This window comes from Rutidosis leptorrhynchoides, chromosome 2, assembly GCF_046630445.1.
Source record: "Rutidosis leptorrhynchoides isolate AG116_Rl617_1_P2 chromosome 2, CSIRO_AGI_Rlap_v1, whole genome shotgun sequence".
Classification (NCBI taxonomy): domain Eukaryota; kingdom Viridiplantae; phylum Streptophyta; class Magnoliopsida; order Asterales; family Asteraceae; genus Rutidosis; species Rutidosis leptorrhynchoides.
Window position 1 is genome coordinate 26,236,103 of NC_092334.1, and position 18,323 is coordinate 26,254,425.

Genomic DNA, 18,323 nt, shown 5'->3' on the forward strand with positions numbered 1-18,323 from the left:
GAAAATACACTTTTTTAAGGCTTCAAACAAAATACAATTTTTTTTTAAAAAAAATTGCCTTTTTACACCATTCGGTAGACGGGATTTCTGTCTACCATCTTTATCTGTCGTCTACTACCATTTTTACAAAGTAGTAGACAGTGACAACAAGGTAGTAGACAGTGAGAACAAAGCAGTAGACAGCCAGCTGACCGTATACTGCCTTGTTGTTACTGTCTACTACCTTGTTGTAGGTGTCGACTGATATGTATTATTGGTGTCGACACCTACAACAAGGTAGTAGACAATAATAACAATGCAGTAGACGGTCAGCTACCTTGTAATTGGCTGTCTACTGCTTTGTTCTCACTGTCTACTACCTTGTTGTTACTGTCTACTACTTTCTAAAAATGGTAGTAGACGATAGATAAAGGTGGTAGACAGAAATTCCGTCTACCGAATGGTGTAAAAAGGCAATTTTTAAAAAAAAATGTATTTTGTTTGAATCCTTAAAAAAAAAAAAAAAAATGTATTTTGAACAATTTTTCGTTAAATGAAAAGTAAAGAAGCCCTTAGATTGTGGCCTACATTTTTCGTTAAATGAAAAGTAAAGAAGCCCTTAGATTGTGGCCTACTCTCATTGACTGGCTTTGTTAATCGACAACCCTTAGAGGGCCGAGTTTATTAGGCATGTCCCACCTTGACATATTGGAATTCTACGCTACTTAGTGCGTGGTGGACTACTCTTAATGGACTATCCTCAATGGGCTTGACCCATCTACTTATATGTAAGAATGATCTTAGACAAGACATAGAGGTAGAGCTATGTTGGTTAGAATACTTAATACTATGACTTGTATTCCTCTTAGGAATGACATTAAAATTGTCATAACGAATTTCACAGAAGACAAACAATCAAAATCATACGCTTATATTACATTACCAAAATATTCAAATATTTACAAGTATATTTGTCACAATTACTAACCGAAACTTTTCAAACTTACTATATTTTACAAGAAAGTCTATCATAAAGTATAAGAACTCAAGCATACAAACATCACAAAGTACTATTGAACAAGAAGTGGTTGCCAAGCCAAATTCATTCTTTTAACTTTTAGCTTCACCTAATCACCAGATCGATCTTCCCTTCCGGTCAATATTGAGTGGTCGGCGGATCGATGGAAGACGTTCCTACAACATTGAATGAATGCATAACTTACAACAATGTTAAATAATACTGTAATATATATTCAAATACGGAGTATATGTTCATGATAATCAGGGATGTTTACCTGAAGTTGTCTAGATACATCCACATGATTAGTAGTATTTAGCTTTTCTTTTTGACCAACTCCGACTTTATCATTTCCATCCCTAAGCAAAATTTCTGACACGACAACAGCAAAAATAGTTACAATGGCCATTAAAGTGAATAATCCAATAAAAGACGTAACGCCAAGACTTTGTGGAGGGGCTTGATTTGATTGTGTTTGATCATGCATAGAAAACCCGAGATACTTTGTCTTCATTCTTATCATATTTACACTTTCGGTCACATTAATCACCGCCCTAGAGAACATTTCTAAATACGGAGTATTCAGAGGGAATGCCTGTAAATTAAATCATTAGACACAAATTAGGAAGAGTAGAGTGAACATAATTAACGCGCTAATGATAAATCAACCCTACAATTGATAAATCCACTCACTTTATACTTTGATGAGTTGTACTGTACAATACATCAATGCATAAAGTGAGTGGATTTATCAATTTTGAAGTTGGATTAATCAGTTCCCATTAATTAAGGTTGTTATATACCCAACTAGGTATAAAATCAATATATCTTTGAGTTCCTATTACTATAAGAAAATTTGAACGTTGGAAAATGAACTTTGACTTGTTTTTTAACCAATGATGTATTGGTTCGATACACAACCTGAATGTATAAGAGCCACATATTCTTCGTCTTGAATTAGGAAAACACTCTTTAAAAATTCTAGTCATCTGTTCTTCAGCAATTTGAATTAACAGAAGTGCTAAATTCATAAAATCTTACAAAAGCAATGCCAGATTCCTCGTTTACTGGTCCGATTTCCATGAAGTCGTCAGACCCGTACTTGGAAAGAAAGAGATCTATATGCGGGAGTATGTCAAAAATAGCATCTACGCGACCACTGGTCAATGCATTTTTGTATTCTTGGTAGCTGCTGAGAGGCTGTAGATTCTTGCCACTAGAATTATATCGTTGGGTTATAAAATTATCTATAAAGGACCCGGTTTGGTAGCCAACGTTTTCAAAGCTCGTAGGGATTTTGGGATTGAGTTGATTTAATGTCAACCATGACGACAAAGTAGCAGTGTAGATCTGCAGTACTATGAATATCATGCATAGCCACATAATGAGCAAAACCTTAGAGCACCTGTTTAGTATCTTTCCTGCAAAACACATCAACACATAATTTTAAATCTTAACTAGTTACACCGTCAGATAAACGGATAAGGTTTTTCCTTGTTCAGGAAAAAGGCGAGAGCAGGGTATTTTTACTGTGTGGTATTGAGTTAATCAGTTTAATATAAGTTTAAGTTTAATATTTGATTTAGTGTTACTATTGTTTAATTAATTAAGTCAATTAGGTGTTGTAGTCGGTATTTTATGTTGACCGGATATAAGGTGTCATGTCGTGTCATGTTGAGTTAGTTACCAACAAATTAGAGAAGATTTGGTCAAGTCTCAAGTTGAGTATTAATAGGAAGTAGTTTATCTTACGTAGGCTATAGTTATATATTTTTTTCCATATATCTCTTATCACTACAGGAAGTATTTCCTTAACAGGAATATATTCACATTTGCACACCAAATCGTTTAAACAAAGTTGTGTTCTTTATTCTTTGTGTGTTGATACACATATTATATTTTGTTCCAACACGTGACCTAACCGCTTTATGACCCTTTTCCCTCGCAACCCGTTTCTATGCTGTCAATGAGGTTTAAACCTGAGATGACCGAGTATATTAGGACTACAACCATTAGACTATCTTGGGATGATTCTATAGTATGCATGCAAAGTATTTATTGGAGACATATTCATATTTGCACACCAAATCATTTAAATAAAGTTGTGTTCTTTATTACTCCATCCGTCCCTAATTTATTGTCGTGTTTTAACTTTGGAGGTCTTTTACTAACAAATTTGACTTTAAATAGTTTTGTTTGTATTATATATTATTCGATGATATCTATATGAATGGATTCATTTTTGATTATATGTTCTATGGTATAGTGTTGATTAAGTATTATATAATACATAAAAGATTATTTGAAGTCAAAGTTGTAGAGAAATGACCCTTAAAGTCAACACGTGGCCTAACCGCTTTACAACCCTTTTCCCTGGCAACCCCCTTATATGCTGCCGGTGAAGTTTAAACCCGAGATCGAGTGAGTATATCATGACTACAACCATTAGGCTATTTTGAGATGATTCTATAGTATATATACACGCAAATTATTTATCGAAGAGATTCAAGTATCTTAAAATTAGTACCGTCCTGGAAGAAGAATGTCGAAATAGGAAACCACACGATCATGATAAGTTGACTATATATTGGGCCCAAAAATTTGGGGTTCTCAGCACGATATTCTAATATAGCGAGCCCAATTCCAACGAAGAGACATGCACAAACTATTGAGATCCATAGATTAGTCGTAAATGGCTTCAAGAAAGCCCAAAGGTTTTGCTTCCATTCTTGTGTAGAAAGCACCAACATATAAACATCAGCCTTTAGATACGGAATCGTAAAGGACACATATTGAGCTCTACTACCCGTGATCGTAATATCTCCTGCGACAGCCTGGCAAGTCTGCATAATAACAAATTAAAAAAAAAAAAAAAAAAAACCAACTTTTGAAGCTTAGACACATTACTGTTATATTATGAAAATGGTACCTGGCCTTCAATGTGCCTAAGAAGTTGATCATATGTACCGTTCATCTGCCCAGTACTATTGATGAAAGGTTTAAATATAGGTCGAACGTTGAAGGGTAGTTCTTGCAAGGCATAACAAAATATGGCTATTGAGAATCCTCCTTTGACTTGGTTATCTTTATTGAGTTTAACGAACTCAGCAAAGCTAGCTGCCTTTTTTGGCACCCATACAACTAATGTTGGGCATGGACTCATCCAAGGCTTTGTTATGTTCCATGTTGGCCCTACAATGTCTGGTATACGCAAATCGTATACCAAACCCCCCCTTGTATCAATATCGAATACTAAACGAACCATTACCTTTATATATAAATATAATCTAAATCTAAACTTAATTTTGTTGAAATAAATGACTTCACTAAATTCCAAAACATATTAATGAATAACAATAAAGAGATCAAAACACAAAACACCAGTATATACGTGGAAACTGCAGAACCGAATAAAAAACAGATGATTATATGACAAATTGTTACAATCAAATAGACGACTTGAAAACATATGCCTATTTAGGAAATATAACTAAATATCTAACCAATTTATCTCACATATAAATATATCTACTTATATCTTTGCAAAAATTTTCGGCAATTTCACTCTAGAATATTTGTTGAATAGTAATGTCTTACCTGCACAAACGTCTAAAGGTATAATATCACCTTCCTCTTGGACGTACTTCTCTTGGTTGGAGGCGTTCACCGAAACACAAAGCAACGCATGAAACCATACAAAGAAAACAATACGGACGTTATGCTTCATGATACGTATATTATACGATCAATTATCGTATATATGCTATATATAGATCGATAGATATTGATCGAGTACTGTAGCTCGAAACTGGTTGAATTGTTGTTAGATATATTTACTTGGAGTAAACAAAAGACCTGATAGAATTGATGTAAATTATGATTATTATTTTTTTGCTGTACGTTTGAATGCATTGTTCAACTGAAAATCGTGTCAGCTTACAATAAACTATTCTTATTGACTAAAACAGGTTAATTAATTAATTATTGCCGGCAGATCGAGATTACCTCATTGCACTAGGTTGATGTCGTCCGGTTTAACCGATCTACGTATGCGTATGTGAGATACATCTGGTAACTTAAAATCATCACATTATTTGAGGGTAATGAACGAGGCTTAATTACCCCATAAACATTATGAGGTTTTATTATTTCAAGTTGGAATTTTAAATAATCATTTTACTTTCCGGCTTTAGCTACTATCAAATGTATGCGGCACTATACTAAAAAGGTAAAACTACTAAAAATTAATCCTCATAAATACCAAATAAGTTATCATTGTTTTTGAGATTCCTTAATTAAAATAAAGTATGATGTGGAGTAATTTGTGCCGAAAGAAGAATTTTTTATGGTTATAAGCTTTTTTTTTTTTTTTTTTTTGTCATACTCATACCAATAGCAAAACAAATATATATATATAAAAGATTTTAAAAATTTAGGTTTTATTCGAAATTTGAGTCCTGTCGATAATCTATCTGTCAACAGACAAAAATGCACTGATTAAGAAATTTGTTACACTAAAATTTTTGTTAATAATATTGGTTTACCCTTTTTATCTACTTTTCTGTCTTATATCTATAAATTAGCTATGGGTATAAAAGAACTTACATTATTCTTATATATTTATAAATATGATTTGTCAATATAGTCGTAAAGGCTATACTTAATTTTTTTTTTTGGCATGCATGATTCTTTGTACATTTAGGTGGTGGGGAGGTGGTTAACAAAAGTCAATGGGAAGTTATTATTAGAATACAACTGAAAGATGCGTGTTTGAAGATTAAGGATAGCCTTTAGGACTTTAAAAAGAAAATCTTATAAATATGGACTACTAGTTTAGCATAATTATAAATATGGACTACTAGTTTAGCATAATTTGAAATAGAATAATAATGAGAATAAATAAATATGAGAGGGAGTATATTACTTATTATTACTAGTAATAAACTTAGCTAGTTGAAACCTCTTTACAGGGCCCAAAATTTAAAATCAAGCACGTGTTATAGGAGTCCAAATCTAAAGACGGTTCAGTACCAGGCCCAGCCTCTCAAGCTCGTGTTACGACACTATGGGAGTACTTAGTTCGGGTTAAACCCTAACGGGCTAACGGGGAAAACTCTTTCACAAATGACTTCACTTCAGTTCATCAAAAAGAAATATTTTGCAAAATTTTCTTGCAGGTACGTGTGGTTAATTTGACATACAATTGTGTATGTGTGTGTATATGTTATGTATGTTATCTCTGTGGGTGGATGAATTAAATGCATGCGCATCAGGCGTTTGATGAAATTCTATATACAAATTACTCCATTCCCTTTGTAATTATTACAATAATAGAGTTAATGTTAGTGCATAATGGAATCCCTAGTTTTGTATTCGTTAACTTTCACTTCGGTCATGTAATATTGAATCTTATGTCGTTTATTGTTATGGTTGTTTGTAATAATATTCGATATCGTGTGTAAAATTAATAAACAATATTGAAACTGACTTGACATTCGATGGACTAACTGAGGCAATCGATTTGTCGGTCGACAATGTAAGGTCAGTGTAATCTGATCATTAGTTATAATAGCAGACAGTCGATCGACTGACAGAGTCAGTCGACCGACTTTGTCTGATGACAGTATATATAGAGATAACGGGTTTAATTGTTAGGTTACACACCATATACGAACCCGGCCTAACCGTCTCTGGTCGATTGCATACGTCCCTATACCTTAATACCACCGAATAACAACTTCTAGGCGTCGTTTTAATCTAGATTTAGGTCTATGTTTCATTAATACGATCCCGCGAACTCACCGTTATTCAATTAAAGTCTCTTTCTATTGTTTTCCGCCTTTAGATCGAGTCAAGATATGTTCTAAGATCCTTTAGTACGTCTACAGTTAATTTATTAGAAGTTACAATTTCAGTTATAATATAAAGAACTGATTTGATGTGGAACATGTTCACATAAATGTGTTTGAACTATTATAAGTATTTCGATTAAACAAAATCACCGTGTTTTATAAAGGAGCAATTGTTCTCTAGGGTTTCCTGGTATTAACATCCAGACAAACTTGTAGGAGTGTATGTTTATATCATGCGGGCAAGACAACTATTTTTGCAAACATTTCAGTTCCTATGGAATAAGCAGTTTGGATATTCACATTCGAATTAGCTTACCATTTATGCTCATAATAGTCAGTGTCAATTTGAGATTCTATTATATGATGTAGATACAGAATATTAGTTTTTTTTAACATGTCCATAGTCTATTTCGTATTGCTGCTATGTTATATGGTTAAGATTTTTATACGGAGTAATAAATAGATGGTTATATGGTTAAGATTTTTATACTAAATAGATTTTGTGTTGTGTTTGTGGTAGTAAAATACGCAAGCACATTTAGGATTTATTGTACGTTGGCTGTACACATCTTCACTTAGGGTGCGTTTGTTTGCCTCTTAATGGAATGGTTCAGCACTGAATGCTGAATCATTCAGCATTCAGTGCGTTTGTTTCTGACCTCTAAATGACATATGGTGCTGAATGGTTCAGAATTCAGCTCTGAACCATTCAGAGATGAAACATTCTCTTAACCATTAAGAGCCTAAGTTATCTATAATATTCTCCTCAAATCATATCCTGATCACCTAACTAACAAGTATAGTGAATTTTTTATTCATGTCACACGTTAATAAGGTAGTTTTAGTCAGTTCATATCATTAATTCTAAATGATTATCAAACAGCTTATTTTCATTCAGAGCAAACCTTATTCAGAGGCTCTGGACCATTCAGATTCTAAATCATTCAGCACTAAATCATTCAGTTTTATCAAACTCACCCTTAGTTGTTAAACCCATAGAGTCGATCATGAGTTAACTCGTATGAGTCGAGTCAAGATACTAAAATGAACTGAATTGGTCTCTGATGTTAGGATATAAGGGCCCAAAACAACACAAGTGATTCTACAAGATCACTCACCCACTTAATGAACCAAAGATAATAAATGCGAAAATGTAAATCGACACAAGATATAACGTCGTTATATGCAATCGTTTGTGATTGCTTTAGTCCACGGATTAACTATAGAGTGTTTATTAATTGAATGAGGTACATAACAATGAGTTACAAGGTGACAATTTATAGGAGAACAAGAAACACTAGTGTAGCTTCAACTTGTTCTTCATGATAGCTTCAAGGAATCATCATGGCCACTAGGATGGATTACAACATGTTAAAGTATGATCACAACTCATAAACATGTTGTCAAGTAGTCCATTATGCACCTAAAGTGCGAACTTGGCCAATCAATCCCGGATTCCATGTGTGCAACTTGTGCAAGCAGCCTGCTGCCACTTGCAGGGGAAGTGCGCTCCGTGCACTCTTAAAGTGCGCTTCGTGCACTTAGTGCGCTCCGTGCACTCCGGTGTGCACTGCCAATTTTTCAGCAAGCCTTCTGATATTGCTCTAAACATACATATATTTCAACGCAATATCATTTATATTTCATAGGCTTTTACCGTTTACGAAGACATTCAATTGCATATTTCACGAGAAAAAACGACTAAAGTAAACACGAGAGTAAAGATCGAAGAAAAGAGAATAAACGTCGATTTAAACCAAATATTTATCGAGAAAACGTTTATCCGAATGCAAGAACGAAGAAGACCGAAGAAAAAGAGTTAAAACAAATCGTCCAAGATAGTACACGTCTACAATGGGTCAACAGAGAACAAAAATTAAAAAAACTGTTGTTTTACTCTTACGCGGATCGCGTATATATCCACGCAAAACGCGTAATGTTGTGACACATTTCCAGATTCCATTTTACTCCTACGCGAAACGTGTGGACCCCTACGCGAAACGCGTAATGTTATGGCCATTATCAGATTCGAAATACACATGGGCCGGTTGCTTTTTAATATAATAAGTATACTTTGTCCAGGCTTTACAGAGGAATCCACCAATACAAAGCATGCGTATATCCTCACCTACCACTACTCAGTTTTCTAATATATACGAGTACTACTGTTACAAGAAAGAGAGAAGAGAAAGACACAAGAATAGAGAGAGATTAGTTTAAAAAAAAAGAATAGTCAAACATTTGAATACTCTCACTGTTTCATTTACAAATATTTCAAAGTACTCCGTATCAGTTTATTTAGTTTTTAGTACTGTTCCGTATTAATTTCAAGTTTGAAGATTTAAGATAGTTTCAATATTAAGGGTGTATTGTTCGTGATTAAGGGTATTATTGTTCGAGTGCAAGAGTGTTGTTATTGTAATTTTCTACCATTTGAAGTTAATGAAAGTGAAGATTTTCGTAAGTTTGTTCTACTAAAATTATTGTTATCATCTTTTATCATTATCATTATTGTTATTATTATGTTTACATATTTATATTTTTATGTTTACCCTAGTATAATGAGTAGCTAATTACCTATATTGTTTGCTTAGATGTAGAGCCCTAGTGAAATGGATAGTTATCATTTGTAAATATTAAAATGTAACTTGAGTATTTTTAACATTGTGCCTAGCTAAAAGAACCATGGTTATACGATTAGATATTTAATCCTTATCACTTAATTTGTTAGATATAAATAGCGAAGGTTATTTCTATTAATATAAATTAAGCTTTAACACTAAAAGTGGTTTAGACGAACTTATGGATAAGTTATTAACACCAATTTAGAAATAAGGTTCGGTGGTTTGGGTAGCATCATTAGTTATATAATAGTGAAATTGTAAAAAGGGAAACCGTTACGATTTAAGGTTTTGGCGAAAGTCAAAACTAGGTTAGGTCTCAATTTAAATACTTGGGGTATAGTTAACTATCTAAATAGGATCCGATGAAAATTAGATTTAATTTAGTTAGTTAAAACTTTATAATTTCGAAAGAAAATATAAGTTATATATAAAAACATTTTAATCGGGCTTAATCTCAAAAACAATCTATGAATCTAGAGGCAAAACATTTAAGTAAACACTCTCATTTATTTATATTACAAAATTATTATTATTATTTTTCTTATTATTATTCATAAAAATTAAATATTAAATCAAGTTTTATCAAGTTTAAATAAGCATTGTTTTGTCACATCAATTATAACTTACACGGATCGTGTATAATTCCACACGAAATGCGTAGTTCCAATATATATGTGGAACGCGTATATATACACGCGAAACGTGTAAGAATAAATCCAGTACTGTTACATTTTTGTTTAATTCCAAGTTTTTATTAAATCCTTTTAAATTTACTTTTAATTAGTTTAAGTCATAAATTTTACAATACTGTAATTTCATTTATTTCACTTTTAATTAATTTTAATATTGTATTTTTATTAATTTAGTTTATATTTTAGTTAGTTTAATTAAGTTGTATTATATTATGTTTTATAACAAATTCCTAATCCAAAACCCCCTTTAAATTAGTTTAACTTCAAAGACTATTAAAAACCATTAAACACTCCATCTCCCTGTGGAACTAATCGGATTTACCTATAAAACTAAACTACGCGGATAGGACTAGTTGCCTATATATGTGTGAAATCAACCCGAATTCATTAAAACACCATATATACAATAAATCAATTCGTGTAACAAAACAACTCAAATCCGTTTAAAATAAAGGTTACGATGCAGCACATCAACTTTTTGGCGCCGCTGCCGGGGAGTTGGCAGTTAAATAAATAGATAATTTTTCTGATTCGTAGTAGTAGTTGGATTTGTACGTGGACTGGGTTATTGGAGCCAAAAAGTACCCAATTATATTGGGACCAAACGAATCCTGTCCCTCTGCTGCATCTTTTGGCTATTCGAAACGTGGGAAAAATCAGAAGGAAAATCTGTTTGTTTAAAGGTTTTTATCATTGTTTTTATGTTATTCGATCCTTTTGTAGGAATTCAATTCTTAGAAAAGCTTTTGGTGTTGTGATTGCATAATAGAAATTAATGCATGAATTTACGTTCTTCCAACACTGATTTAACTCCTTCATATCCTGAACCCGAAAGGGAATTGCACGAACGCTTAAGAGCTCAAGAAGTAGAGTCTCTCGCTGAGGGTTTAGAATCACTTTCATTGGATTCTAACTCTGAACCAGTTATTCAACCAGTAATAGAGCCAGTTATTAAAGAAGAGGAAGAGATGGCTGCTACAAATCAAACGATGGATGCATTAATGAGGGCAACAAGAACAGGTCAAGGCCACGCAATTATTCAGCCTACGATGTCTGACGGCTTTGAAATAAAGGGTCAATTTCTCCACATGGTGACTAATATATGCCAATTCGGTGGAGCTCCGAATGAGGATGCTAACGAGCATCTTCGTAAGTTTGTAAGCATTTTCAAGCTATTCAAGATCAAAGATGTCTCCGATGATGTCGCATGTTTAAAAATCTTTCCATGGTCGTTAAAGGATGATGCAAGAGATTGGTTAGACTCGTTACCAGAAGGTTATATCGAAGATTGGAATGATATGATGGACAAGTTTTTGTCAGAGTTCTTCCCTGCTTCAAAAGCAGCAAAGTTACAAAGTGACATAAATCACTTTAAACAAAAGACTAATGAGACTCTTTATGAAGCTTGGACCCGATTTAATAAAATGCTTAGAATATGTCCTCAACACGGGTTGAATACATTCCAAAAGGTCCAAATATTCTATAAAGGAGTCAATGTGGCTACTCGAAAAGATATTGATGTTACATCAGGAGGTTCAATCATGAAGAAAACACCCGAAGAAGCTCACACAATCATTGCCGATATAGCAGCACATTCTCATAATTGGCATCAAGAGATGGAGTTCTCTAGATCAACAATTGTTGCTAGTATTGAAAGCAACGATGAAATCGCTGCTTTAAAAGTTCAATTGGCAAATCAAGGAAGGCAAATTGAGAAGGTGACCAAGGAAATGCATGCTATTAGGATAGGGTGTGAATTGTGCCAAGGTCCTCACCTTACTAGAGATTGTGATCAAACAACAATGGAAGAGCAAGCGAATTTCTTAGGTTACTTGCGAAAAGGTGAAATGAATTTCAACGATTTTCTGGCGGTTGAAGCAATGAACAGAAAATATCCTCCAATCAACAGTTATCAAATAGGAGGACCTTCGGGTTCAAACAATAAAACTTACCAAGGAGGAAATCCGATTTACCAAAATAACCGAAATTTCTCAAATCAAAATCAAAGAAATGCACCACCAGGTTACAATCACCTAAACAACCGAAATCAACCTCAACGAAATTACCAAAATAATTTCCAACATAATCAACCACAACCACAAGCACCTATACAACCACAACCCGAGAAGAAATCCGGTTTAGAAGATCTTTTGAGAGATTTTATGGTTAAGCACGAGCAAACCGCGGAACTTCAAACTCAGCAAATTCAAAATCAACAAGCTACGATACAGAATTTAGAAAGAGATGTTGGAAGGATCTCACAGTTACTAGCAGAGAGACCACCAGGCGCTCTCCCCTCAAATACTCAAGTGAATCCCAACAACAGTCAAACAAGGAATTAGCAAGTAAATTCCATAACTACGAGAAGTGGGTTAACGGTTAACCTAGATCTTCCAAAGCCTCATGTTCCTATTTCTATTCCAATTCCAAATGAAAAAGATTCTTCCGTGGAAGAGGATAAAGTGCCAACCACAAGTGCACCTAAAACTCAACCGCTATTAAAAGAATACAAACATCCAATTCCATATCCACAAAGTTTGAAGAAAGATAAATTACAAGCACAGTACAACAAGTTTGCCGAAATGATTAAGCAAATTTGTATCAATGTACCACTTGTAGATGTTCTTGCGGGTATGCCAAATTATGGAAGGTTTATCAAGGATCTCATAGCCGATAAAGGTAAATATGAAGAAGTTTCAACCACATTCCTTTATCATGCATATTTTAACCATAGAAGTAATATACCCGTTCAACGCGTAAAGTGAGGTTTAAGGATCTTAGAACAAGGCTCTCCGGTCCGGCTACCGTGAATAACCCTGGCCGACATGATGATGTCGGCAGGGTGGCCAAGTGATTAAGTCCACCTTCAATGATGGTCATCGATTGGAAGGCCCCAAGTAAGGTCGTAGGTACCAGTTAACGAGAAACTAACCTGTTAACCTTGAGAGGATGCTAGATGATGCTGGTTACGTAAGATGTGTAGCAGGGGATGGTTACGTAACGTGATGATGTTTAGAATGATAGTTAGGGTTTGTATATATAGGCAAACCCTAATTCTAGAACCATCCTAGATAATGGCAATCCTTTCCATAACGAACTCCCCCGAATCACGGATGTAATTATGGAAAAGATATTTACTTGATAGCCAAGTAATCGCTGTACCGTGAACAAAGGCATTAGATACGAATCCGCATACCGCATAACGCACATGAGTACACGCATACGCACACTAGTGGGTGCCCGCATACATATGGGGTGCGCATGCGGGCTGCGGTATCATTATGTCCCCCCAGTTTGATGTTATATGGTGCAAGACATATGATATCAAACTATTAAGCGGAAAAAATAAGAAAACGGCTAGCATTCAATGTTCCGCGTGTGTTTCGAGGTCATTTAATGCCTGTCACTATCGCAGAAGCCCATTCGGCTGACAAGACGTAACGTGGCAATTGGCAGGCGCGTGTCAGCCACGCGCTCATAGGTAACAATACCCAACTGACATCCACGCGCGCACTGAGAATGCAACCCGTTGATCGCGTAACACATGTACAGCCACGATCACACAATTCCACCCCACGACTCCAAATCTTCACTATAAATAGCCCTAATTCACACACATTTCCATTTTTCTGCTTCAATCTTCCCCAATACGCTGCTATATTCAATTCCGATCAAATCCTAAATACTCCGGCCACCGTCTAAAGGTTAGTAATTCTCCAATCACTCTATAGAAAATGACTAAGGCTAACGAGACCTATGTAGATAGTGTTAGATCGATTATAGAGCAGAAACACATTGATCACTTAGTTAAACAATACCCACCGTTAGCAAAGTACAATCTGGTGCCACCCCTGCCCAATCAACGTGCTCACGAGCCACCGGAGAAGAAGGTGGCCATCTACGAATATGCGTTCAAGCATGGCAACTTTAGGGTTCCCCCCTTCGACTTCTTCCTAGGCGTACTAGATCACTTCAGAGTGGGATTAGGGCAACTACACCCTTATGCAATAGGTAAAATAGTACTGTTTGAGATGTGGTGCGCCGCACTCAACAAGGTACCGTTGGTGAAAGTTTTCTGTCATCTATACCGCTTAGCCAATCACCACAAATCCTGGTTCACCTTCTTCGCCCGACAAAATTTCACCAAGACCCCAAAGTCGAATGCGGGTAACTGGAAAGAAACTTTCTTTTACATTGACCAAACTGTAGTTGGTATCAATTTTCCGTAAACGCTTATATGGTGCGAGAAGGTGGAGAAGGATGTGAACAAAACTCCAGTCCTCAATGACGAGGAAACAAAACTATTGGCGGAGTGCGCTAGTGCACCGGTCATACGGGAACGTGATGTTGCGGTTAGGGAAGATATCCGCACACTGGCCATGGGAAGATGTACGTCCAGCCATAGTCGGACCGGATGGAAAGGGTAGGGATAGTATAATCACGTACTAATATAACAGTTTGCTACTTATATGAGCTAACGCATGCGTGCATGTTTACAGAGATGAAGATGAAGAAAGTATTGACTGCGGAGGAGATCGCGGGCATCTCCTTCCGCAAGCAGAATGTCAACCAGCAGTTGGAGCAGGAGAAAACTGGCGAGAATGCACCTGCCACCTCCGGTAATAAGCGCAAGGCCGCCGAAGCCTCCCAACCTCAACAGAAGAAGAAGAAACTCACTCCCAAACAGAGGGAGGACAAGCGGAATGAGAACTTCGTTCCCATCGAACCCCGTTCTGCGGATCTACCTCCCCCATCTTCTGGTAAGCGTTCCCCCTTCGCGCATACCGCATACTTAAGTTTGCATGTATGTAACCATTTACTGATACGCAGAGCATGTTGAAGAGACGCATCACACCCCATCGCGGATCAATCCGGACCTTGAAGCTACCGTCGAGTCAAAGGACAAGACGATACACCTGGACTCCGAATCCACACCAACCCCGCCACACGATAGCTTCCGATTGGCGAACCTGGCGCAACTCACCCAATCATCGGCGAAAAACGTCGCAGAGCAATCCGCCTTCCTCCAACAAATCATCCCGGCCGAGTTTCGTAACCAACTAGCCGCACTGCCCTTTAATCAGGCGCTCAACACCTTCATCCAAAACGGCCTTGTCTTTTTTGGCATGGTTGCGGATCAAGCCCGCCGTTCTACTAACTTGTATCAAGTGGCCGTGCGGAAAGAAACTGAACTATGGCTAGTGCAAGCGGGGGTTGATCAGGTTAAGAAAGACAGGGATGCCGCAGAGGAGGCGCGCAAAGCGGCGGAGGCGACTGCGGCCGAAACAAAAACCGCTCTTATTGAAGTAAGGAAGAAAAACCGCGAGCTGGTTGGTGCGGTTGACCAAGCTAAGGGGGAGACTGAGCGTCTGTGGGTGGAGCTGGAAAGGGTGAACAGGGAGAAGGATGACGCGGTGACTTACCGCGAACTGGCAGAGGCAGACTTATCAAAGCTTCGCACCGCCCTTCCTACCATTGCGCAGAAGGTGATGGATTACGGGCCCGTATCCGAAAAGTTTAACGCCTACGTTGAAGCGGTGAAGGACCAAAAAATCAACAAGGCAGTGCTGGAGGTGATCCAAGCTTGCGGTTTGACACCGCCGTACCCTGACATCGTACAAAAGAAGCTAAAGGAGGGTACGGCTGCGGTGGTAATGGAGGCGGAAGAAGCCATCACAGCCATCCCAATCCCCCTGATCAATGCTTTTGCTGCGGACCCGAATATGTCGGTTGACGGGTTCCTCAAGGAGGATTATTAGTGTTAGCTTGTAATCGTTTGCGCCGTAAGTCCTATGTTCAGGCAGGCAATTTGAAACAGATGTCATGTGATATCTTGATTTTGTATATGTGATATTATTTTGTGCATGCGTTGTATATTAATTGTTTATATATCGCAAATCAAAACAAAGGCTTAACCCCATGCCCATGCGCATAGTTAACCAAAACTTATGCGTATGCGCGGGTACTGCGTAAAATAAACCAATACTTTAGCAATTTTACCTTTAACAATTTAGATTCAAAAGCTACTGCGTTATTACTTTGTCATGTGCTAGAGGTGCACTTTAGCTGTATGGTAAGCAACGCAACTAAAAAAAACCAATGCTTTTATACTGTTGAGTTCCTCAAGCAAACCAATGCGAGAGTAATTACGCACAAGCAAACCAATGCTTGTAGTTTTAAGTCGACTTGCCAGCCATCTAGTCTGCGTGGAGCTTGGCTAGGGGAAAAACAATTCCCTTCGCCTGCCGTTAATGTCTAGCCTTGTAACCAAACAGGCTTCTGCCGCACGGGGGCTAGAGGACACCCCTTAAGTACGCAGGAACCGCATACAAAAAAGTAAGGAATACACAACAAAAGTATGCGCGAGTAAGTATTTAATTGGCATTAATCATGATTACAACCGCGACACATCCAAACGGACGGAAAATACATAGAAAAAATAATGCGCTAAAATAAATTGGAGTGATCAAGTCCATCCAGCTACATATAACATTTTTTCAACAATGTCGCGTGCCAAGTGCGTTTTACCGGTTTTCCATCTAATGTCTCGAGATGGTATGCCCCGGTGTTGCTTGCTTTTGCTACCCTATAAGGACCTTCCCAGCGGGGGCCCAATTTCCCAGTATCCTCCGCATGACTTGCGTCATTCTGACGCCAAACTAAGTCCCCGCACTTATAAGAGCGCGAACGCACACGCTGATTGTAGTACTTTGCAATTTTCTGCTTGTTATTGGCTTCGTTTACCGCCGCAGAGAGTCTGCGTTCTTCAAGCAGATTAAGATTTTCCCGCAAAGCTTCTGAGTTATTTTGTTCATCAAAATTCTGTATGCAGAACGTTGGTACCCCAATCTCTGCGGGCACAACAGCTTCTGACCCGTAAAACAAACTGAACAGAGTTTCGCCAGTGCTTGCTTTCGGTGTTGTGCTATGTGCCCACAAAACTTTTGGTAGTTCATCCACCCAACCAACTCTGCCATGGCCCAATCTAGCTTTGATTCCGGCCACTATATCCCGGTTGGTGACTTCGCACTGGCCATTTGCCTGCGGATGCACAACGGAAGTAAAAGTTTGCTTAATATTAAGCTCTGTGCACCAACTACGAAAAGGATCTCCCGCAAACTGTGCACCGTTATCACTAACGATTTTGTTTGGTATGCCGAATCGACAAACAATGTCTTCCCATACAAAGTTTCGCACCCTTTTTCCCAAAATTGTTGCCAGTGGTCGCGCTTCAACCCACTTGGTAAAATAGTCGATTGCAACAATCAAGAATTTGATGTTTCCTGCGTGTGCAGAGTATGCGTAAGATACTGACGTAAATAGCATATGATATAAAATAAATGATAATATTACCTCGGCCTTTTGGAAATGGTCCGACTATGTCAATTGCCCATTTGCAGAATGGCCATGGTGAGGAGACTGGTATCATTGGATGTGCAGGTGCCCTGCTGATAGGTGCATGTATTTGGCAGGATTCGCATTGCTTAACTATTCGCGCAGTATCTGCGTACATAGTGGGCCAATAATAACCTAGCCGCATAATTTTTGACACAATAGACCTGTGCCCAGAATAAAGAGCACATGCACCCTCATGCACCTCGTGTATAACCTCCTCTGCCTCTTTCGGACCAATACATCTTAAGTGCGGCCCTAAATAATTTTTTCGATATAGGACATCACCCTCAAGGGCATACAGTGGTGCCTTGATGCAGACCTTCTTCGCATCAACGGAATCCGCAGGTGATGTGCCGTCCCGCAGGAAAGCAATAATAGGTGTCATCCATGTTGAGCTGGATTCCTCAACAGGTGCTACCAAAGGCATCATAACAATGGATTTCGCATGCAGTTCTTCTATAAGAACTTTCTTCCCCAGATGATCAAAAGCCAAAGCAGCCAATTTGCTAAGCGCATCCGCTTTCTTATTTTGCCCCCGCATCACGTGGGAGATTTGAAAAGCTTCGAATTGGTCAGCGAGGTTATGAACAAGCGATAAATATTGCTGCATGGCAATGTCGTGCGCTTCAAAGTCCCCGCTGACTTGACTACATACCAGTTTTGAATCCACATAAGTGTGCAGGATTTTAACATTCAACTTATGCGCAATGCGCATACCCGCTAACAGAGCCTCATATTCTGATTCGTTATTCGTAATGGCAAA

The 18,323-nt window shown here is 37.5% G+C and overlaps 1 protein-coding gene and 1 non-coding gene across 2 annotated transcripts; both read right to left on the minus strand.

The window, feature by feature from the left end:
• Window positions 1–1,110: 1,110 nt before the first annotated feature.
• LOC139887722 (glutamate receptor 3.1-like) lies at window positions 1,111–4,724 on the minus strand. Its single transcript, XM_071870784.1, has 7 exons — window positions 4,595–4,724; window positions 4,379–4,395; window positions 3,927–4,265; window positions 3,525–3,840; window positions 2,039–2,418; window positions 1,275–1,592; window positions 1,111–1,173 (listed from the first exon to the last, which is right to left on the minus strand). The coding sequence occupies exons 1-7, from the start codon at window positions 4,722–4,724 to the stop codon at window positions 1,111–1,113; spliced, it is 1,563 nt and encodes a 520-aa protein (XP_071726885.1).
• A 6,788-nt stretch (window positions 4,725–11,512) lies between these two features.
• On the minus strand, window positions 11,513–11,618 carry LOC139895299 (small nucleolar RNA R71). The gene has a single exon (XR_011775757.1). It is a non-coding gene; the product is annotated as a small nucleolar RNA R71 (small nucleolar RNA).
• Window positions 11,619–18,323: the final 6,705 nt, after the last annotated feature.